This window comes from Nannobrachium achirus (assembly GCF_963921795.1).
Source record: "Nannobrachium achirus genome assembly, chromosome: 17".
Lineage (NCBI taxonomy): Eukaryota > Metazoa > Chordata > Actinopteri > Myctophiformes > Myctophidae > Nannobrachium > Nannobrachium achirus.
In genome coordinates, this window is record NC_137824.1 from 42,722,742 (window position 1) to 42,747,023 (window position 24,282).

At 42.5% G+C, this 24,282-nt stretch overlaps 1 protein-coding gene across 4 annotated transcripts in view; it reads right to left on the reverse strand.

The window, feature by feature from the left end:
• Nucleotides 1–10,791, reverse strand: part of cyfip2 (cytoplasmic FMR1 interacting protein 2) — a gene marked incomplete at its 5' end in the record, with an annotated part of 30,786 nt that extends 19,995 nt beyond the window's left edge. Inside the window, 7 exons of one of the 4 annotated variants that reach the window (XM_080745682.1) lie at nt 112–240; nt 545–641; nt 1,442–1,623; nt 2,818–2,919; nt 4,631–4,708; nt 8,930–9,019; nt 10,675–10,791. In XM_080745682.1, the coding sequence (XP_080601808.1) occupies nt 112–240; nt 545–641; nt 1,442–1,623; nt 2,818–2,919; nt 4,631–4,708; nt 8,930–9,019; nt 10,675–10,791 (795 nt within the window). The remainder of the gene's footprint in view (nt 1–111; nt 241–544; nt 642–1,441; nt 1,624–2,817; nt 2,920–4,630; nt 4,709–8,929; nt 9,020–10,674) is intronic. The other 3 variants (XM_080745684.1, XM_080745683.1, XM_080745685.1) reach the window with 3 other exon arrangements.
• Between the last annotated feature and the right edge of the window lie 13,491 nt (nt 10,792–24,282).

Sequence of the window (24,282 nt, forward strand, 5' to 3'; positions counted from 1 at the left end):
ACCTTCTAGCTGTGAGGAGACAGTGCTACCGACTGCGCCACCGCTTCCCCCAAAGCCTAACTTTCGATAATGATGACTTCATAAGACACCGAGGTGTCAGGGTGTGAGTACCTTGAGCAGCATGTGTTTCTCACTGGGTGTGAGGTACATCTTGTTCTCGTAATAATCAACACTGATGTTGACTATGTCTGCCAACAGCTCCTCATAGCCAGGAATCACCTCCAGCTGTTGGTGCAGGCACTGGACAGAAACACGACACGACACGGAGCATGGATTAGAGCAGTGGTTCTCAACCCAACGGGGTCCCCCAAATTATTTTGGGAGGTCCCCAGATGATTAACTTATTGTGCAGTAATGTGCGGAAAGTTTAAGTGTATAGAGGGTATCTGCACATTTCTAAAGTGAAAATGTAAGGACTTTTTAAATATGACAAATTAAACATTGGCCAAATTCTCAAATATTAGAGGCAGAAATTGTGAAAATAGCCGATCTTCATTGTCCCGCGTCGAAATGAAACCAGGAAAAGCTACAGCAGCATGCCAACCTGAGTGATCCTGTTGTGGTTGGCTAAAAACATGGACAGGTTCTGAGATTCCTGAATGGACTGTGGGTCCGCCATCTTCCTCAGGAACTGGGCTGCCCTGGAGAGACAGAATGACAAGGAGAATAGATTTCAGACTATTAAATTCAGAAGGACGGGTGCTGGGGACATTGCAATGGTGTAGTGAGCGCACTACCAGGTTGAAACACCAGGGGGCCTTCAAGTCTTCTCACATCTCCTATGAGAGCTGTACCACTGCAAAGCATATCTACACACTAAATCTCTCTTTCACTAAAAATGGTAAATGGTAAATGGTGCATTTATATAGCGCTTTTATCCAAAGCACTTTACAGAGATTGTGCATTACATTCACCCATTCACACACACATTCATACACCGGTGGCGGAGGAACCATGCAAGGCACCAACCTGCTCACCGGGAGCAATGTGGGGTTCAGAGTCTTGCCCAAGGACCCTTCGACATTAACTCAGGGGGAGCCCAGATTCGAACTGGTAACCCTTTGGGAACCCTTCGTGCTCTAATAACGGTTTCTCTACCCCTGAGCTATGCCGCCCCTAAGCTATGCCGCCCCACTAAAAGAGCACTTGTCTGCAATTTGTAACTGGTCCTAGAAAGCTAATCTAAGCTTAACACCAGAATTGAGCCCCCCATCCCCGAACTGTTTACTGTACATTCATTGTTTGTTTTTTGTTTTTTTGTTTTTTATTGCTATTGTTGATGATGTCTTGTATATGACTGTACATTATTGTATGTCTATAAATATCTTGATGAATTCAATACACAGGACCACAATGGAAACAAGCCCCTAGGGATTATGTAAAATCGCAGCCACTAAACTGTTAATAAAGTATTCAATCAATCAAAAATGTGTCACCCTACCTCTTGTAGGCGGAGTGGTCATTCTTGACGCTGCACTTCATGTTCTTGAGCTCATCCAGCACTGCGAACATGTTGATGAACTTGCCCAACGTGAGCAGGTAGGCCTCCGACACAAAGTCCTTCCTCCTCTCGGCGTGGCACAGGCGCTTCACCTCGCCACAGAACCGCTCAATGGCCTTCCGCTGGACACAAGAGAGCAGCGACAATATATCACACAATGTACTTAACAATTAGCTGCTTACCTTAACAATTAGTAGCGTATCTTAACTTTTATGTTGCAGCATTTAGTTTTGATATGTTTTCTTTTAAGAATCTGATTAGATGATTTCCTTTAGTTTAATTGTAATAACACTGTGAAGTCATGATAAATACTATACCGTCGTTGTCGGGTGGAAACCTCGTATCTCCAAGTTTAAAATTTGTATGTTCTTTCGCAAAGTAAAGCCCTGCTTCATCGTACAAGGCCGTCGCACAAAAGTAGTGAAAACAGCAGATCTACAACGCCTCGCGGTGCGAGGCGTTGTGTGCTTGTAGATCGGCTGTTTTCACTAGTTTAAATCATTTTTAAAATGGAAAATGCAAAACGAACGGTTTTTGGACATACAAGGTTTCCACCCGACAACGACGATACAAATATTGATTGCAGGAAACTCTAAGGAACATGCTCAGGAGGAAGTGACTGATTCAGTGTCCTTATGCAAGCACTCTTCAACAGCTATGATTGACACACAGACTGAGACTGAGCCAACACTGTTCCTGGTGACACTCAACTTAGGCTATATAAGAAGGTACAGTCAGTTCACGTGCAAGGCAGGTGCCATTGACACACATGGGAGGCAAAACTGGAACCGGAAGTTTGTGAAATACATTAGAGTCAATGACCAGCTTGTGAACAAACATTATTATTATTATAGTGATAGGAACCTATGTCAGTTAATCGGTTCAGGAATGTTAAAGAAGACATATCACGAGTTGTTTTCAAATTGAAATCATTTGTTTTTCGATTGTATCATTTTATTGAAGCATCTAAGCAGGAACATGTATCGTTTCTGGCTCGGCAGTATAGTCTTGCGATACACGTTCAGAAAATTATTCATTCAGTGTACACATCAAAAAACATAGCAGCAATGTGTGATGTCTTCTTTTATTTTCCTTGGCCGAAAAGGTCCAGGAAAATAAGGTCGCAGTCGTTCAGAATTAGTGTTTGTTCATAAGCTGGTCCACCTGGCTCTAACTGACTCCAATGTATTCCACCAAACTCTCGCCTGCAGTTTACCTCACAGTGTACCAACGCGACGAATGTGCTGGTTGGAATTGCTGGAGCGAAAATTACATAGATGATGGTGATTGGTGGCACTCATTACTGAATCTCTGACCTGGAAGTACATGAACTTCATCAGCTTGGTGACCTCTGGCTCCAGCACCTCCACAGTCTTCTCATAGATCTCCACCCTGTTGGGCTGCTCATTGCATTTCACCTGAAGAACAGAAGAGGGTGCTGTTGTTACACAACCTGGTATGGATGAAGGCAGGTGATGAGGCAATCCCACTCTCCTGCCATATAAAGCTTCAATCGAACTGAAATATTCTCTGTGTTGTGTTTTTGATTGATTGAAGAAATTATTAGAAGGTTGCATAAGACAGTTTCATGACAGTTTCATTACAGTGGACCTTCACAGTGGAGAAAGGTTTTTTTTTTTGTTTTTTGTGTGTTTTGTTCTCCAAACAGAATGTGTGCATTCATTTCACCTGTAGGTAAAAAAGGTTTCTAGTTTATTTTATTCATTAGTCAATGAATGTCACTCATTTGTTATTGCCTCTTGTTGGTGGTGTGTGCTCATCAACCACTCTTCTATTTCTGTCTATGATTGTTGGTTTCAGTGTCTGAAACGCATGTCCTTTCACTGTAACACTGAAAAGATGAACTGAATACAAAGTGAAGAGGAACTTTAATCAATAAAGCTGCACTTGTGTGCTTTAGTTGTAATGTATCGTCACTGGGTCTACTGCTCTACTGTATGTTATGTTGAGTCTAATGGATTGTCTAAGTGAGACAGACACAATTAATATAGAGTAGAAAAGAAATCATAATTTCCAAACTAGGAAGGAAGGAAAGTACATTGGGGGAGTTAGAGAGACATAACAATGACAGAGCGCAAGAGTATTGTTGAGAGAGAGAGAGAGAGAGAGAGAGAGAGAGAGAGAGAGAGACAGACAGACAGACAGACAGACAGACAGACAGACAGACAGACAGACAGAGACAGAGCTATCATGAGAGAGAGAGAGACAGAGACAGAGCTATCATTAGACTTACCTTCTCCCATACATTTAATAACATAACCAGTCTATCATTAGACTTACCTTCTCCCATACATTTAATAACATAACCAGTGGTGCTTTGGTGTTTTCTTAAGGTGTGTTTTCAAGGCGGACGGCCATTTATTGACGTCACATGCACGCGCGCCTTGAGATGTGTACGTGTAGCCTAGCACAGCTAAACTATCCACCCATGTTAACACAAGGGCTTGAAGGGAGGACGTTAGCTAACGTTAGTATATAGTCTGGCTATGCCAGGCTAGTGTGCGTACGCCTACATATGCGCATGGAGCAAATAGAAAAATACTGTGCTGCAGTAGAGAAACTAAAGCTTTGCTTTGAACGAATCTTGTTCATCTATCCGATAATTTCATTTAGTGCTCCTCTAAATTAATCAGATTAACTGACTTAAGGCCTGAGTTTCTTTTATATTTTAGCTATAGAAAAATAGCAGATATACAACCTCACAGCACGGCACCGAGTGCAGCACTGCAAGCTTGTAGACCTGATATTTTTGAAAAATCTTTGAATATTTTTGACCTGATTCTATAAATGTCTTCTAAATCCTTCTTCTAAATCAGTTGATCTCAAACGTTTTCATGTCAAGGACCCCCAAAATTACATCCATTTGGCGGACCACCGATCTCAAAACATGTTGTTCCAGGGACGACCCAGAAGCAAATATTTGCGTTACAAATGTTCGCTTTTAAAAAGATATTTTCAAAGACCAGCAGATCTACAAGCTCACTGTGAGCTTGTATATCTGCTATTTTTCAATAGTTAAAGCATAAAATAATGGTTAAAGTGGTTCAGATCTAAAGCGACACAGATTTGCGTTCAGAACAAGTAATAATGAAAAGGATGGAGAGTTACCTGTGGGATGGCTCTGGAGCAGCTCCTCCAGGTGTAGAGCATCACAGCGTACTCATGGCCCTCCTCCAGCATCTCGTTCTACCACACACACAACAACAGCACATCAATCCTCCAGCATCTCGTTCTACCACACACACAACAACAGCACTGAGCATCAGTCACTTCATGGGCCGTCAAAATCAAGGACCATCACTAGACATGTTGTTTCAAAAATCGTGCTAACTCAAGTGGATGGCAGAATCCACACCACAACTCTAACAACAGTGGTGAACGATATAGTATAGTTATATTGTTATTACTTGCGCAAGCAGAGCGCACAAGTACTGCGATCGGCTGGGTATGTATGTATGTCGGCGTAACCCCTTGTTTTTAGACGATCAGGTACCAGCATCTCTGGCAACGTTATCTTTAACAGGCAATGGGGAGACCCTTGTATGCCCATATATGGAGATCCCTGATGTCATCAATATTAAGCCCATAGCTTGGAATGCCGATATATGACCATATTGTGTGAGTCTCATGTGGTCTATAACATAAGACATCTATGATGTCAGACGTCAGTCATATCCATATTGGGGAAAATATTTTGTCCTACAACCGCAACTCGAATCACACCTGCAAATTAATTCCGTTCTGTGCGAATTCCGTCCTGCGCAACTTCGCCCTTTAGGCTGAGGTGAGGTCGCCTTTTTTATTATTATGTATTATTATTAGCTTGATGCACAATGCTCACAGTGTGTCTACCATCAAATATCGTCTGAAAAGTTCCAGGAGTGCATACTGTGTCATCATATGAAATGCAAGATAATCAAATTAACACAATCATTGTTTAGTTAACAATGACTGTCTTCCTTTCTGTGGTCAAGGGCTTCTAGAGAAACTAAAATGTTCAATTGCTCGTCAGTTCCAATATGTTAATCGGACTACTTAATTTTATGTTGTTGTTTTTTTGTGTTGATTCATTGATATATGATAAATAGATATGTTTACTGGTATACTGGTAGCCAGCCAATACTAGCAAAATGGTCTGTGGGGCGACTGTTGACATTACAACATTTGACCCCCACCACAGACCCTGTGTGCAGTGTCTGTGCACAGTTGCACAGTGAGTTGCACATTATTGCCGTTGTTGGTGTTGTGTAGACTGGATAGACTGCAAGAAGTGTGAATCAGCATGTAGACTGTGTAAAGCAACATACTGTAATGTACAGTATAGCCTGTATAGGCATGCATATCTGCCTGTTCTGCTTTTCCTGACCTCGTGCTATGTGACCAGAAGGGTACAGTATACTGTATGTCTCTCTCTACCGTATTCAGGTCACTTCATTTTGCATTAAATGAACCACTGAGAAACAAAAGGTAAAATCAGTAAACACAATGAAAAATGCCCCCCAAATTCTGGAATTCTGTTGATTATACTAAATGTTTCAAATTAAATCTGTACTTTCAACAACATTAAAATGCATTAAAACTTAAAAGTGCAACTTTTGATTGTAAAAAAAAAAACAGTTAAGTTCACTCTATTAGATTACACTAGCCCTTACCCGTTCAAAGATATGAGCTCCAAAATGATGTGCAGTGTGTGGGTTATGGGATGTGCACTGTGCATACAGTATATGAGGGATGGAAAGTAACTTTAACTGGTGTTTGCATGATGTAGGAGCATCAATGTAAGAAACCCGTTTCGTTTAATGGCTACAGAGATACTGTCCCCCCCCCCAGCCCCCCTCCCCCCCCCCCCAGCCCGCCCGCCCACCCGCCTGCACACACACCCGCCTGCCTGCACACACACACACACACACACACACACACACACACACACACACACACACACACACACACACACACACAGAGCTGGTTAAACATTTTGCCTCATGCTAGATGCAGAATAGATGTGCCTCATGCTAGATGCAGAATAGATAGTAGATACACCATAAAAATGCTAATATACAGCATATGATTTGTGAAAGTGACAAACGGGCTTCACAGTTATGTCAGGTGTGTTCATATGCTAATGGTGATGCGATTTCAGATCAATTGCTCCAGCCACTGAGGAGAAACGCTGTTTCAGACAGACAGACAGACAGACACTCACTCACTCACTCACTCACTCACTCACTCAGACATTCGCAAAATTATAGTATAGATATCTAAAGGAAGATTCAAATCTCTACAAGTAGATTTTCATGCCGTACTGAAATAAACAGAACATTGCCATCCAGAAGATGTAAAAGCATATTTTTGAAGCCTATCCATTAGAAACTAGAAGAATCACCCCAAAACAAATAAGTATGGACTGCAAGCTGCAGGCCTGGAATGTAATCATTTTAGGGACTAGACCACATTTTTTTAGGGGAACACCAAATGCAGTCAAAAGCAGTCAAAAGCTCCTACAGGCACAGTCCTGGAATAATGATCAGTCACTGGACTTGAAGATGGGGATGTGTCCCCTTGACTCCATGGGGATGGAGTCAAGGGGAGCTAAGCATCCTGAATCAAGGGGTTAAAGTTCTCAGTCGTGGGGAGTGATTTCAGTCTTGAGGATTCCATAGGGGCTATTTCTGAGATCAGTGCAGATCCGAAAAAAAAAAGAAAAAAAAAAGAACTAACTTAAGGGGGAGGTGTGATGGCCGCGGCGTGAATGACAAAGTCGTCACAACGCTAGTCAAGTGATCTCCAAACTAAAACAAAGTTATAAATTCACAATATGAGAATTTGAATTGACCAGACTAGAATACAACAGAACTTCAGAAGATACTTCTATAAATCTATCTATGAAGCATGGATTGGCACACACACATTCAGTGAAGGCCGTTCAGAACTTCAGGGAAACACCCCAAATATTGGTTTGTGCTGTGCACAGTATGTTTCAAAAATCTTGGGATTTTTTTTATTTATTTTTTGCTTTAACCCCTGTGAATCTCAACAAAAGACATCAGTGTCTGAAAACCATAGCGACAGGAAAGAAGCAGAGGAGAAATCAGCTGGGGGCAGGCCGGCAGGGCATCAAGGCGGCTGTTGCCTCGGAGCATATTATTATAATGTTTTTGTGAAGGGCATACGGCCAAACTGAGGGGTCGTGGAGGCCGTCCTCCACTAAATACCTCCCCTGGCGAGCGGAGAACATTTTGGAAAGCAACAACAAAGTAAACAGTATATTAACTTATAGAATAAATGAATACATTTCCGCCTCCAAAGCACTTCCCCCGAGTGCCTGGTAGACACTCGCAAGCAAACTAAAATTGTGTTTACAGAAGTGGTTGAACAACACTTTTTTTTAAAGATATGTTTTGGGTTTTTATGCCTTTACTGATAGGACAGTAGACTCACAGGAAATGGGGAGAGAAATGGGGTGTGACGTGCAGCAAAGGTCGTAGAGATCGGGACTTGAACCCGCGACACGCTGTCAGGCATCAGAGCCTATGTGGCTTGCGCCTGGACCGGTAGGCCAGCGGGTGCCCCGCAACACATTTATAAGAATTGGTTATTGTCAAAATCACACCAGTGCTAAGTTATATGAAGAAGAAAAAAAGTTTAATTGAAAATTGCTTCCAGTATGACTTTAAACACTGGGGTAAATGAACGAAAATGAGTAGTATAGTCACAGATTTGTGTATTTCCCCCACTATTTTGATAGTTCAACAATGATCAAACTATTAAAGAATTCAAGGATAATGGGGTCCAATAAACATTTAATCGGCGTTCCATTTTCCGCGTGGAGACTTGTTCCAGCCAGCAGTAGGCGAGACAGAATTCTCAATCACTCTGGCTAAAAGAGGAAAGGCCTCAAATAGAGTGCCTTCACCTCCATGGGACTTCCTCATTTAAATAGGAGGTTAACTTGAAGCAGTGCTTCCCCTCTTTGCCAGTCAAATCACATTCTCCATTCATCTCCCACCAGGAGGAAGATGTCCACCGCTTGATTCACCAGCGCAGGCCTGTGTGTGTGTGCGTGCGTGCGTGCGTGCGTGCGTGCGTGCGTGTGTGTGTGTCTGTGTGTGTGTTTGTGAAAGAGCCTCAGCTGAAGCCAAAAACCAAAAGAAAAAAGTTATCCACTACGACACAAAGCTCTCTTTGAGTATGCAAGGATGTGTCTCTCAAATGAGTTTGTGTTGGCAGACACTGAACCGCCAGTAAGGATAATGCAAGGACAAGACATGAGACTCTGTGCCACATTCTGGTGATCACTGACTAATTTAACCACATTTGGATCAGAATGCATCAAGCAATACAATACAATAAACAACTTGAAAATAAAACTCTTTAAACAGTAGTGGAAGTCACTGTCCTTTGTCTTACCATGCTGGAGTGGACTGTAGCTTGCTCTATGTAACGGGCAATGCCAGTCACAAATGCATTCCTGTCCTCAAAGTTTGTGTCAAAGTTTGCCTGGAAGAAGAACAGGAGAGGGGTTAAACAATATTTAAAAAGAGAAAGTGTGCAATTTACATTTTACAAATTAGGAATTTAGCAGACCCTCTTATCCAGAGCGACTTACACGTGTGATGGGATGAACCCTAGTCAACACATGATGGAGTAAATTGTCCCTTAAGTACAGTGCAAAGTAAACTATTATATATCCAACTTAGCACCTGTCAAAACAACATGCTCTGCAAAGTCCCCATAATGTACCCTATGTCTAACTTGTTCACCCGTTGTGCTCCTCACATACGGTAGATTTGGGTTGTGACAGAGACTGAATGAAAGTTAGAAACATCAGAACTACTGCGCAAACTTTACTAAAGTAAAATACGTGTCTAATTTTGGCAGTTAACACATTCCTTTTTTGAGCTCCACTTGTGTTATTCCATTAATGTTCGAAGTGATTCATGATGACATAGCCGGGAATCTTTTTGCAGTTGTTAATCACACAGAGGGCCGAGAAACAGACCATTTTTAAACGTGTTTGATTTGCAGTGATAATATTCTTTTTTGTTTTCTACCGAAGAGGAAGTCCAGAAGGAATTACGTTTCCAGATTTTGTCATAAAGAATGGCCAAAACTGATGTGAACCAACAGATATCTGCGTAGTATAACCAGCATATGAATAAGAGAGCTGAGCAGCTTGTAGATCTGCTATTTGTTTGGCAAATGTTCCGCCCCAGGATAATGGATTTTGGGGATATTTTGATTATCGCGATAATATCGTAAATCGCGATGTCTTTGGTCACAATAATGGTGATATGAAATGGTTTTATACTTTAGCTATTGAAAAATAGCAGATATACAAGCTCACAGCGAGCTTGTAGATCTGCTATTTTTGAAAAGTTGTGAAAATGTGTTCAAATCTTTGAATATATGTATTTTCAAGCAAACATTTGTAACTCAAATCTTGCTTCTGGGGGGTCCCTGGAACGAAATGGCGTCCGTGGCCAAATACATATAATTTTGGGGGTCCTTCAAATGAAAGATTTTGAGCACCACTGACAGAAACATTTCCTTTGAAAAAAGAAAAAAAAGAAAAAACCTTAGAAGGATTTGAAATATGCAAAGACTTTTTCAAGATTTTTCAAAAATAGCAGATCGGTGCCGTGCTGTGAGCTTGTATATCTGCAATTTTTCAATAGTTAAAGCACAAAATAACGCGTAATAATGCGTTCCCAGTTCATGGGGGGCCCGCAGTGAATCCTTGTACCCAGGGCCCAGAATTTGGTGCGACACCCCTGTATGTGTGTGTGTGTGTGTGTGTGTGTGTGTGTGTGTGTGTGTGTGTGTGTGTGTGTGTGTGTGTGTGTGTGTGTGTGTGTGTGTGTGTTTGTGTGTGTGTGTACCTGGTAAATGATGGAGGAAGGCGGAGGCTTGATGCATGGCTGCTGGTCTGTGTGTGTGTGTGTGTGTACCTGGTACATGATGGAGGAAGGGGGAGGCTCGATGCATGGCTGCTGGTCTGTGTGTGTGTGTGTGTGTGTGTGTGTGTACCTGGTACATGATGGAGGAGGGCGGAGGCTCGATGCATGGCTGCTGGTCTGTGTGTGTGTGTGTGTGTGTGTGTGTGTGTGTGTGTGTGTGTGTGTGTGTGTGTGTGTGTGTGTGTGTGTGTGTACCTGGTACATGATGGAGGAGGGCGGAGGCTCGATGCATGGCTGCTGGTCTGGGAGAGGCAACTCCTCCAGCAGGTCCACGTTGGACAGGGCATCCTCCAGGGTAACGTGGGTTGTCATGGCAACTAGGGGTCACTCACACAACACCCAGCCTGTCACCGACAGAAGGAGAGAGAGAGAGAGAGAGAGAGAGAGAGAGAGAGAGAGAGAGAGAGAGAGAGAGCGAGAGAGAGAGAGAGAGAGAGAGAGAGAGAGGGGGGCGGGGGACAGAAAACCTAAGATGAGACTGGTGCGGTGCTAGTCAATAGGCTATTTTTGCAGTGAAATGCATAAAAAGGAAGACTGTGACTACTTGGGATGGAGCTCGAAACAAGGGTCTGCTACAAACTCGATAACACATTTATTGAGTACCCGTATCAATAAGCTTTGGGCTTATCAAGTTTGTTATCGAGCATAGCGGCCCATGACGCCATGTTTAAACACTCAAGACAAGAGGCGATAGGGCGCCCACTGGCTTACTGGTCCAGGCGCATACCACTTAGGCATTGCAAGTTTTTTGTTTGTTATTTTTTTGCTTTCAAGTTAAAGGTTCTCAAAATATATGTTTTTTTAAGTTGATTTCAAGATTTAGCACTTCCGGTCTAGGAGCCTTCTGGTCTCATGAACAAAAAACTGACATTGTTTGGTCTCTATACTGTACTTCAAATCACAACAAGCCCTTTAAGGGAAGTGTGAAGTATTGTATCAATGGAGTACACATCTCTCAAATAACAGGGAGTTATTAATGGACAAACACATCCATTGTAGAAATGACTAGCAAACTCAGGCCAGGCCTTGTATGACAGTGCCAGACCAGCTGTGAAAGAGGAAGGCAAAAATTACATTTGAGGGACCACAATAGACATTCTATAAACAGGAAAATGTTTGCAAATGCAGAAGAGCCACAGCCAAAGCATATATCACCATAAGCTGAAAAAGTCATAATGGCTGTGGGCTACATTATGTCAAGCTATAATTGCTTACCTTTCTACTGAACAAAAACCCTTAAGAATCTGTTCCAACACAAAGAACATAGTAAATTATATTCTGCCGGTGTGCAAGCCTTGATAATTCCTTGGCAGCCAAAACCGTTAGTCTGCCCCTTTCCATTCATCCCTGGACCTCAAGCCCTCCTTGTAATGCCTCACTCTGGGAAGCAGAAAGCCTATAGTCAACACTACTGTCTCCCCATTACAAAGTTATTTTCCTTTACAGAGTTGAATGATACATTTACTATTGTGTGTGTGTGTGTGTGTGTGTGTGTGTGTGTGTGTGTGTGTGTGTGTGTGTGTGTGTGTGTGCGTGCGTGCGTGCGTGCGTGCGTGCGTGCGTGCGTGCGTGTGTGTGTGTGTGTGTGTCTGAGACTGAGCCCATGTGAGTACATCACATGCCTCTCAGTAGATCAGAGTAGTTCACCTTCTGATCCGCGGCTGACATGGTTGATAAGAAGCTTAATATTCGCAGCCTACATGAACCCCTGAGAACAGAGACCCGAGGGGGACAGGGACGGTGGTGGACAAATGGACATCAAGAAAGGACAGAAGAACTGAACCCTCCCACCCCCCCAAACGTGGAACGTACTGTATAGGTTATACGTTTCCCAAAGTGGGTGCCGTGGCTGGCACCTTAGGCTGCTGTGATGCCAGTCCAGGTGTGTGCCACAGGATAGTCTGATAACATTTGGAATACAGAAATATCACTACATCAATATCACTTCACTATGCTTAGTAACACAGACCTGATTTGCACTGTACTTGATGAGTTCTTTTTGGAGCTGTGTGCAGCTCCCTATACGTGGCTGTGTGGGCCTGTGTGTGTATCTGTCTGTGTGTGTGTCTGTGTGTATGTAGCCTGACTTCGGCGCGTAACTAGTGCCGCACCATTTACGCCACTCGCGCAATATATACATCAAAATGTGCGGCTCGGCCGGGAATGGTGTTCTATTACCTTTCGTTCCGATCCGCCTTACCATGCCGACGTAATCGGCAAAAAACGACGCTTAATTGTCCCCATTGACTTATAATGGGACAATGCAAGAAATCACTTTCAAGTATTTTTCTCTCGTAAACCATAGGAGCTACAGTTTCAAACCTCGGAGAGGAGATTCATAATGATTTTAAGAATGAATCGAAAAATAATTACATCACTCGGCCTCATGGTGGCGCTATAACGGCCCACTTTACGTTTTGCCCCGTAACTCTTGAACCGTAGATCGGAAAATGAAAATTCTTTTTTCCCTGGATTCCTTGGGTCAAGACGCATCTCCCCATATAGGCCACGCCCATTTGCGCCAGGATAGATTTTCCGCCATCTTGAATTTTCTCCAAAACACACTTTTTGCTCCTTTTCCTACATATTTTCTTCAAATGTCACAAAAATCGGTACACATGATCTACACACACACACACACACACACACACACACACACACACACACACACACACACACACACACACACACACAGCTCCACTTCACACGGGTGTGATTTTCCATCTACGGCCAACTCTCTTCACCAAAAATAGCTGATCTACAAGCTCACAACGCGTCACGTTGTCACGTTGTGACGCGTTGTGAGCTTGTAGATCAGCTATTTTTGGTGAACTATCCCCCCCAGAATAGGGATGCAGGGTGGTTATAAATATAAAGATATAAAAATATAAAGTTACTTTCAGTCAGGGCTGATGGAGACGGGACATAGCCTACCGTATCTCAGGGGTGCCGTGGATGAAAAGGTTATTGCCAGGGGTGCCCTGAGTCAAAGAAGTTTGAAAACCCCTGCTGTATAGAGCTCACTGTAATGGCATTATGCAAAACAATGCTGTTCTTCCGTGTCAAACAAGGAAGAGGAAAGAATCATTGGTAAATAAAAGCGGGATATGTTCAAGCCTTAGATAGTAGGGGTGTTAAGATACATTTTAACAGTGGTACAATACACATCACAATAGTTGGGATAAAGGGGTGGGCAATATAATCAATATGGCAATACATCGCGATAGTTTATTTGCCAATACTGTATCGTTACTTCAGGCCGTAGTATCGCAATACTTTGAGGAAAATAAAATATGTTCCCATGCATAGGAACCAATGGTAGAAGTCCGGTCCTGACACTCCGCTGCCTCTAGATGTCGCTGTACTATAGTAGCTACTTCCCCTTGGTTCAGTGATTGAGGTCTCTCGAGAAAATGGCTGCGAACAACGAAAACAACATTAGAGCAGCGCCTTCAGCTTTTAAAGCTGATATATCGCAACAATAGTATGGTATCGTATCGCAAAGATTCACAATATATCGTGAAAGAATTGCATCGTAACCCAAGTATCGTGATACGTATTGCATCGTGAGATTCTTGCCAATATCAGTTACTGTATCGTTAAACATCTATTAGAGGGGCAGTGCCCTCAATACCCTACCTGACTAACTACACTACTTCTCTAAAGTGAGTGATACCCACAGCCACATACTAGGAAGTGACAACGATCTGGTACTATACTAAATATAGAACAAACATGGAAGATTCTCATTCTGGCTCTGCCACCAAAATGTGGAATGCCCTGACACACTGGTTTCCAAACACTGGGTCGGGACCCATTTGTGGGTCACGGACACATTTTTATGGGTTCCTTTGTTTTTTTGTTTCCCACATTTTGTTTTTAATTATTATTATTTTAAACTCATTTTCAAAAAACATTCCCCCAAAATGCTAAGATTGCCAGAATCACTGGTTTCTTTCAAAACTGGCCTGAAAAATCATCTATCAGGAGGAGACCACAAGGGGAGAGGAATGCACTTTCCCATAGAAAGGAGGTGTCATTCACTGTCGCCAATTTTCCTTTTTCTCCTTTGTACATATTGTCGATTTGCATTTTTCATTTTGAAAATGATTTAAACCAGTGAAAACCGCCGATCTACAAGCACACAACGCCTCGCACCGCGAGGCGTTGTGTGCTTGTGGATCTGCTGTTTTCACTACTTTAGTGCGACTGCCTTGTATGATGAAGCAGGGCTTTACTTTGCAAAAGAACATACAAATTTGAAACTTGGAGATACAAGGTTTCCACCCGACAACGACGATACACAATGCTGTTTACATTTTTGACAAATAAAGTATTCAATCCATCAATCGTGTCAATCAATCAATCAATTGATGGGGGCCTTCATGATGTCTTTCATGAAGGTGTGTTGGTTATTGTATCTCACAGCAACCCAAGCATCCTTGAGTGCCCCCAGCGAAGTAGGTGGTTGTAAACACAGAAGTAAGGCGCTTGCGACCTATCGATCCTTTCATATGGATAGCCAGTGACGTCTTGGGGACGTCACGTGTGGGCACGTGCACACATAGACATCAAAGGGGGCTTGAGCCCCTGCCCTTTCATACGTCTGTAAAAAGTGCCAGACCATGAATGCAGTTTTCACTATGGTGAAAGAAATGCAAATGTATGCCTTCTTCATACCTGAAGGCAGCATTCAAGAGAATTGCCTTGTCCAAACTCTCCTGGACTTGAATGCAGCATCTTATGTTGAAAGAATTGCCCTCACTGTGTAGAAATCCATGCAGTACGCCAAATCTCCAATATTGACTTGAATATGCTTAGTTCAGTGTGGTATCAAGTACCGAAAATAGCCGACCTCCAAGCTCACAACAACACGTCGCAACAACGCGTTGTGAGGTGCTTGGAGGTGAGCTTGGAGGTGCGATTTTCGATATTTTCACCAAAAGGCCCTTATAGATATTTCAGCCCCTGCCTCTCTAACATTCTCTGCACGTCCCTGGTCTAGTGTGAGCTTCACTGAAACACAGCGCTAGTTTGTAATACATGTATTGTTTGTCTTCAAAATGTCTTTATTTAATATACAGTACATGACTGTTTTGACATGTACTGTTGTATGTAAGAGGACCACAAATGGAAATGTGTGTGCTATTCTCAAGAGGTTTGAACTGTATGTTGAACTAAACTAAACACTAGGGCTGTAATAACAAATATTTTCTTAGCTATTACTATATCGAATACTTTTTTCGATTAAAGGTAGGATAAGGGGCACACACCGCACTTTTAAGAGGGTGGATTCTGACAATGCATTTCACACAGCTCACTCATTTCATAGAATCCAACTACATATGAGATCTATGTCAATTCTATGAAAGAACACATCAACCTGTTGTAAGAAGCCACCTATGCCTTTTGGTTAAACACAGCCACGATATCTGACAAGATTTGTCCTGGGCGAGCGCATGTGTGTGTGTGCGCGTGTGCGTGGGTGTGTGTGTGTGTGTGTGTGTGTGTGTGTGTGTGTGTGCGTGTGCGTGGGTGTGTGTGTGTGTGTGTGTGTGTGTGTGTGTGTGTGTGTGTGTGTGTGTGCGCGCGCGTGTGCGTGGGTGTGTGTGTGCGTGTGCGTGCGTGGGTGTGTGTGCAACGTGTCTATTTGGAGGCCTGTGACCTGAAAACATTTTTAAAGTGTGCCTGTCCTAGACTAAGGTTAGGGAACTGTCTTGTCTTTCTGAAGGTGTATTGCACAACCGTAACCTCAACAGTGACATCAAACCAACTGTAACACGTTCAGCTTGCTACCCGTCAAAGTAGAACTAACGATAGAATACACGTCATAGGAGATGTACTGTATGGAGGCTGTAATGTTCATGGATCCACGTGTAGACAAAAGTCATGAGAGAGGTGGGCGGGGCTTCCTGTTAAATCAAACTGTCAATATTTGGTGTCATCCAGTTATGCACTATTGTCTACTTCGTTGTACAACAGTGGTGCTCAAATGCAGTCACAACACAAGAATGTAGAACGTTTTAGGTGAAGGAGTTCACCTTTTATTTGCAGAGCTGCATATCCGGTACCATTTAAACCCTTTATTGGTAAAGCGTAATTATAATATACGGTACATACTTGATACAGTCTTTTTTTTCACTCTCTACCAAATCTCTTTGCCAAAAAATAGCCAATCTACAAGCTCACAAGCGTGTAGATCTGCTATTTTTTTGCAAGTTAATGTTCCGCCCCAGGATAATGGGGGATATGTTGGGGATATTTGATTATCGTTATAATATCGTGATTTCTTTGGTCACAATAATGTGACCAAATAAATGATATGTGATATGAAATGTTCATATCGTCCCACTCCCATCCCCGCTTCCTAACCAGTTATTTTGCTGCTGTGCAGAATCTCAGGCCTACAAATCAATTTGTCTTTTTACTCATTCTTTTCCCCAAGATTTTGAGCATTTTAGAGCAGAGAGAGGGACAGTTATATAGAAAAGCTGTGTTGGCATTCATCACAGTAGATATTGCAATAATAATAATAGTTGAATTTAATTTGTTCTCAATATCATGTAGCATCCCACCTTTAGTCTGCAAAACTCAGAGGACTTGGTCAATACAAATGCTCTAATTGAGCGCTGACAAGACATGTTGAGCTTGATGTGTAATCATCATAATGTACCAATAGAGACATCTCTGTATGTTAACAGAAGCGACGGTTTGTTTAGCTGTTAGAGACATTATCAGAAGAGTCTTTGTCAAATGGATAGCCGTGCTCACGGCTATTGAACCCCCCCATCCATGCTTGGGAATACAGACACGACTCAAGTCTGGATTGACTGAATAAACTTTCCCACACTGCGCTACACACTGTTCAACAGTAAGAAAGAAAGAGAGAGAGAGAGAGAGAGAAAGAGAGAGAGAGAGAGAGAGAGAGTGTGTGTGTGTGTGTGTGTGTGTGTGTGTGTGTGTGTGTGTGTGTGTGTGTGTGTGTGTGTGTGTGTGTGTGTGTGTGTGTGTGTGTGTGTGTGTGTGTGTGTGTGTGTGTGTGTGTGTGTGTGTACATGCGCGTGCGTGTGTGCATGTCTGTATACACAGCAACTGACCCATTCATTCCCCTCTGAATTCCTAGCTATAGCTGTTGCTATCAGCTCTGCTAGATCAACTACAACTCTTTCAGATCCTCCAGTTGTGCTGTGGGGGAAATCAAAGGCAGTGAAATCCATGTCTGCCTACTGAAGCGCCTGCTCATCGAAAGATATATAATTAATATATAATTCACAACAGAAACCCTGTGGCATATCTTGTCTGGGATTTTGTGATATCGTGATATGGCATGAGTGAGATTATCCACCCCTACTAACCAGGGGTTGACACTAAGGTTCTCAGTGGCACTTGCCCATCGGGCAAGTATAAGGTCATGTTCTACTTGCCCAAATGTCATGCCCACTTGCCCAAAAAATAAATTGTCCATAGGTCTTTTCTTTTTTTTAAAGATATTTTTTGGCCTTTTTCTGCATTTATTGATAGGTGTACAGTAGGCTGACAGGAAACGGGGAGAGAGATGGGGGGTGACACGCAGCAAAGGTTGTCAGGATCGGGACTCGAACCTGCGACGCTGCAAGGCTGGATTACCAGACTAGGTGCCTGGACGACTAGCCTGTGGCCCAGGCCAAATTACCATTCAATTTAACGGCGATAAAAAAGGTCATACCTACATTTGTTTGCCAAATAGGCCTATCTACAATAGCTATGAATATGACCACGGGTTCACACAATATTTGTAAGCGTAACAACAGTGTCAACAGCTCACATTCAGGTGTTTGGACAGATATCTTGTGTTGTGTTTATAGCCCGTCGGGTAACCTGAAAGCAAAACTCCAACTGCCCAAAAGTTTTATTTACCTGCCAGGGGTAGGTGGGCAACTCTTAGAGTCAACACCTGCTAACCTAAAGGCCTAGGCCACAGGATGCTTCTGTCAGGATTGTAGGGATGTTATGCTGGGTTCATGAATTCATGGCCAACACCAACACATGTGCTCCTGGAGCAAAACTGGTTGAGAACCATTGCTCTAGTGTAGGCCATGCTTTCTGCAACCATGGGGATTCAAACCAGAGTCTAGTCTGATTGCACAGCCTCACGTTCCCCTTAGCCTAGATAACATTAAAATAAAACATCATGTAATGGAGATAAAAAATGACCAGATCTCTGTATTGTGCAAGAGGCCAAATTTGAAGAATGAAGATTGAGGTTGTTATCAGATAGAGCGGGAAGAGGGATGCCCTCCAATTCTCTCTAGACCAGGGGTCTTCAACAGGAGGTCCGGGACCCCTAGGGGGTCCTTAGAGTTACTACAGGGGGGCCGCCAAATCTTTGTGTGGTATGATCAAGTTTTTTACATTAACCACTTGAACCCTAGTAGCATCCCTATTCTGAGTGGCACATTAGCCAAAAATAGCAGATCTAGATCGGCTATTTCTGGCAAAAAGGTTTGGTGTAGAGGGAAAGGAAGAGCATTAAAAGTAGAAGTATTGACGGTTCAAGTGGTTAAATGTCTGAAAATATGCATTAATCCAACATACAGTAATGACAGTGCTGTCAAACAAGTCTATGCTGTCTAAGAAATCTATGAAAATGTTTAATTTGCAACACAATTGTATACAATATATAGGCTTTAGTGGGGGGCCTGCTTCATCTCTATCTCAGCTAAGGGGCCCCTGCTTCATCTCACTCTCAGCTAAGGGGTCCTTGGCCGGAAAACGTTGCTCTAGTCTAGACACAGAACAGGGAAAAGAGAAAACTGTCTCCTGGAAGACATGCAAGACTAATACACACTACGGGAGTCCCGGGACATAGGGAAATAAAGAGTTTGACGGGGAGCCGCGTTAATGTTGTTGTGCACTGCTCCAAGAAGAACCACATTAATACCAACCAAATAAAACACATTTATTATGTTGGCAGATCTGTGCAGGACCAGTTAAACCTCTGGCACACTACTTTTGTGGAATGTTCATGTAATTACAGCGAGAGAAGAGAAGAGAAGAGAAGAGAAGAGAAGAGAAGAGAAGAGAAGAGAAGAGAAGAGAAGAGAAGAGAAGAGAAGAGACAGGGCTAAAGAGAGAGACAGACAGAGAAAAGTGTGTCAAGTCAGGGTCACTCAATGGGATGTCCCCCCAGGCATAATGTGTGTCATCATCCTCACACTTAGCTGAGCTCGGATTGGTGGAGAGAGAGAAAGAAACCCAGGGCACAACAACACACCCACACACATGACCGTACCGTACAGTACACAAACAATACACATCTTTTTTATGACTTACATTATACACACCACGTTACACAGACACATTCATCAAACGTGGCTCGCAAACAGATCAAATGTCTTATATCCAACAGTACGCCACATTGTGTCATATGGAGCAACGCCGGCTGAGGAATTTGTTGCCAGAGGGATGATTGTCATTTGGTCCACGGGTGACATGGAGGGCCTCACAAAAAACACTGTTGTCCCATGATCCCCCATGATGTCATGGCCCGCTTTCTACGCCAAGCGACAATGAATGGCATGATGCATATTCATGAGGGAGGAAAGAAGGGAATAACATGAACTGGGATCACATGACCAAACTGAGATGACTATTACGTTGAGGTACACGGTCCCCTCCTGTCACCGTAGTGCACGTGGTTCTCAACCGGCGGGTCGGGACCCCCAGGGGGGTCCCCAGATTATTTTGGGGGGGGTACCCAGATGATTAACTTGATGTAACATTGTTTCCTCTCTCAACAGTAAACAGACCAGCATAAAGTTTAAGTGGCCTTTTGTTTAGATGTTAATATTATAGATTCCACTGTCTGCAACCAGGATCATTGAATAATAATAATAATCCTAGGCTTTTTATTTTATTTTACTTTCGACTTTCCCTGGTGGGAGTCGACTTGTGTAATGAAGTCGACTGAAGTCGACTTAAACATTGGCCAAATTGTCAACTATTAAGAGGCAGAAATTGAGGCTTTGTGAGCATGTAGATCTGCTATTTTCACAATAGAACCATGTTATAGAAAATGTAATGCCTCAACTCTTAGCGCTCGTCAGGGTGTGTGTGTGTGTGTGTGTGTGTGTGGGGGGGGGGGGGGGGGGGGGGGTCCCCAGTTAAAACATAATTGTGGGGGTCACGGCCTGAAAAGGTTGAGAACCGCTGCTGTAGTGGACACAGTAGAATGCTCAGTGTTAATGTATCCATTTTCAGCTTATATGAGAATACCAAATAGATCCTGTTATGGTCCCTTGTGGTTGGACTACTAAATTAACAATTGCGGTGCTATTTGTAAACGTGAGAAACAGGCCAACACTATAAAAGATGATGTTCTCTGATAGCAAGCCTCAGAGAGGTGCTGATCTGTAGGAATAGCACCATTACATCACTCCCCCGCTGTGTGAGGCACAATTAGGCTAACACTGTGTATGGTCTCTCACCGTTGATCGCTGTGACTGAAACCGGATTCCCTTCGATTCATTTAATGTGACCACATTAACATGGGTCGTTTTGTCGCCACGGTATAGTAGCCAGAGAGAGAGAGATGGCTATACAGCAGGGGTTTTCAGGCCAGGGACCCCCACACTGATGGGGAGATGGAGGGTCCCCCTTCGTCGGGGTGGTGGGGGTGGGGCTACAACATACAGTATATTGTATATTTATGTATACAATTGTGTTTCATGTGTAGGCTATAAACATACCATGTTATTGTGCATTCAATACTATGCTATTAGTATATAGCCTACTATACTAGATATTCATGCTTTTATTTTAAACATGCATGTACAACTAAGTGGCCACTGCCATTTACAAACATGAAACATACCTTACTAACTGAGAACCAATGTCAATACTATCAATCTATCACTATCAATCTGTCAATTGCACAATAATCATGTATACAAGCTATTCAAGAGAGACAGAGACAGTTTTTTCTATACAGTAACTGAAACGGAAGTAGGTGAACCTGCTATCAGCTCAGCAGCTGCCGTTTGTGGCCGCCTCAGAAACAGGCCTGTTAGGCTACATGTGTGCAATGATCGTTTATTCCGCAATAAACGCGTTTAGTACGGCCCCGATCCACATAGTAGAAGGTTTTATTTTTCACTAGTATGGCCAATGGGGTTCAAAACAAATAGTTGAAAGATGCCTGAGAGGTTTGAGACAGTTAAAGCTAGCTATGTGTGGCCACTGGACAGCATCCCCTCAATTTGGATAATAATTTAAACTAAATTAAAATAAATAAGGATATTATAGACAATATCAATGTCCAGTCGTTTGCTTTATGCAGCGAATCATCCTCCAAACGTCTCTTCTCACATTAAAAGCAGCCACTTGCCACTCTCCTCCTCACCCCACCCATCTCCCCTTCCCTTCCTCCGAGTGTAGCAGCTACACACACATACACACATGATGGTCAAATATGTGTGGGCTAACATAACGGTAACGGGACTCCGTTCACACTAGAATAGACGCGATCGGATCGATATAGAAGCATACATGAAAAAAGGGCACACGTCCGAACGTTTGAATTCGCGTTAACGTCCAAGAATAAGCGCTTATTATCCATGTGTGATGCGAGGTTAAATCGTACTACTCACACATACCGCTATTTATAAGGGCCTTAGAATAAAACGCTCCGCGAGATGCGGGATCCACACAGTCTAAAATTAAGGCACGTTCTCTCGTTTGTACACAGAAGGTGCACTAGTCTGTTGCAAAAGAGAAAACAGCCAGAATCCACCGACACAAGGGTCGCCACACATCGCCAACCACCATCATCACCATCACCCACTCCCACCATCATCGTCGCTACACTGAGACGCACATCTCCGCTACCATCCAGACAGTGCATCTTCAACCGTTGTGAACTCATCCATTCAAGCCGCTGTTTTCACCTACCTGTAAATCGCATGTCCGTCCGGCGAGATACGGGCGGACAATGTCGCTAGTCTGCGACGACGATCCGATGTTTAGGCTTTTCCTGGGGGGGGTTTTCTCGGCTTTTTTCCTCCAACCCCAGATGTAATAGATGCTCTCGTTTCGAGCAGCAGTAGTGCCGTGTATCCGCTAATCCACCACCCCACACACACACATACAGACACACATACACACACACAAAGAGCAGAAAATGGCTGCAAGTGCATTCTCTTAAAGAGACAGTCACCGTAGAGTGCAACCGGTGCTGATGGGGGCCGATGGATGTAATAATTGCGTTAAAAAAAAAAAAAAACTAATTACAAGTAGCAGTAAAGTCTTCTGATACAAAAACACTGTATTAACACTGTATTTTCATGTTCTTCTTCTTTTTTTAATGCTTTTCCCCTTTTGTTATTGATGATATCCTATGCAAAGTAGGCGGCATTAGTTCTGTCTGTCTTTCAATGTAGGCTATGAGATAGGCCTACATAAAGTGGCTCCTGTGTAAATAAACCGAAAAGCTTAATAGGATCTCCTTTTAGTTGACCTTGCACCAGTGATACTGTCATGAAACTGTAGGCTACTTTTTTCCTATTTGCAACCTTCCAATACATTCGTCAATCAATCAATCAATCAATCAATCAATCAATCAATCAAACCATTTACTTTTATAAAAAAGTACAAGAGTAGGCTACCCTACTGGCATAACAATATGTAGGTAGCAGAACCAGTATAAGTAGGCTACCCATTAAGCACATGTCTCCATTTCAGTCATATATTATGGGATTGTAATGACTTTTATTTTTGTTTGTTTTAGAGGCATTCCTAAGATAATAATGTCATTACAATAAATGTACCCCCATTGATTTCCGGAAGGGGACCCTAATGCATTTGGGTCCCCAACCGGAATCAATTTGGAGGTAAATTTACTATAATACATTTTTTTGTCTTAGGAATGCGACAAATACAGTAAAATAAATTATCATTGAACTCAAGTCTCCATGTCATGACTAATCGATATAGAGAAAAAAAAAAGTCATTTTGGGGGTGAACTACTCCTTTAACAGCCTTATTAACCCATAATAATGCATTATGATGTATTTATCAGTTATTCTTTGTTTTGGAATAATATAATATAATGTAATAATATAATGTAAATCTGAAACGTAACCTAGTCCAACTCCAAAGCTATCAAATAATTGCGGTTAAGTTAATTACATGGATAAGTTCCACCTTTGGGCCTGAAAATTGATTGCATTCATTTATCAGACTGCTTTCTCGTCTGATGTCGTTGTGAGTGACTATGTTTTGCCTGCTGTAACCTGTATGAGTGTGTGTGTGGGTGCGTGTGTGTGTGTGTGTGTGAGAGAGAGAGAACTAACAAAATCACAATTACACAGATGTGTTGTAGGCCTATTGTTACAATATATATTACCTCTATGTGATATTACCGGGGTCTCTTGTGACTTTTTTACATTTTACTCAATTACTAAACAAATACTTGCTCAATTGAGACAAAACTGCAAAGTTAATAGAAAAGAAAATATATGAAAACCAATATAGAAGCAATAACCAACTTAATCGAATAATCAAGAAGCAGTATATATACCGTATATATATAGTATTTTTTACATTTTTAAGGCACAAAAATAGCCTACATACTAATATATATATTTTTTTACAGTTGAAAAGTAAACCACTTAACCCTGACCGTGACATCATTTTGTAGGCAGAGGAGAATCTGCCCCCAGAGCATTTTCTGTCCCTCGCTATTTTCAACAGATCCAAGACAAAAATAACAACTAAAGTATAATTCTAACACTTTCCTTTCAACAACAAAGAGAAGAAAAATGTGTA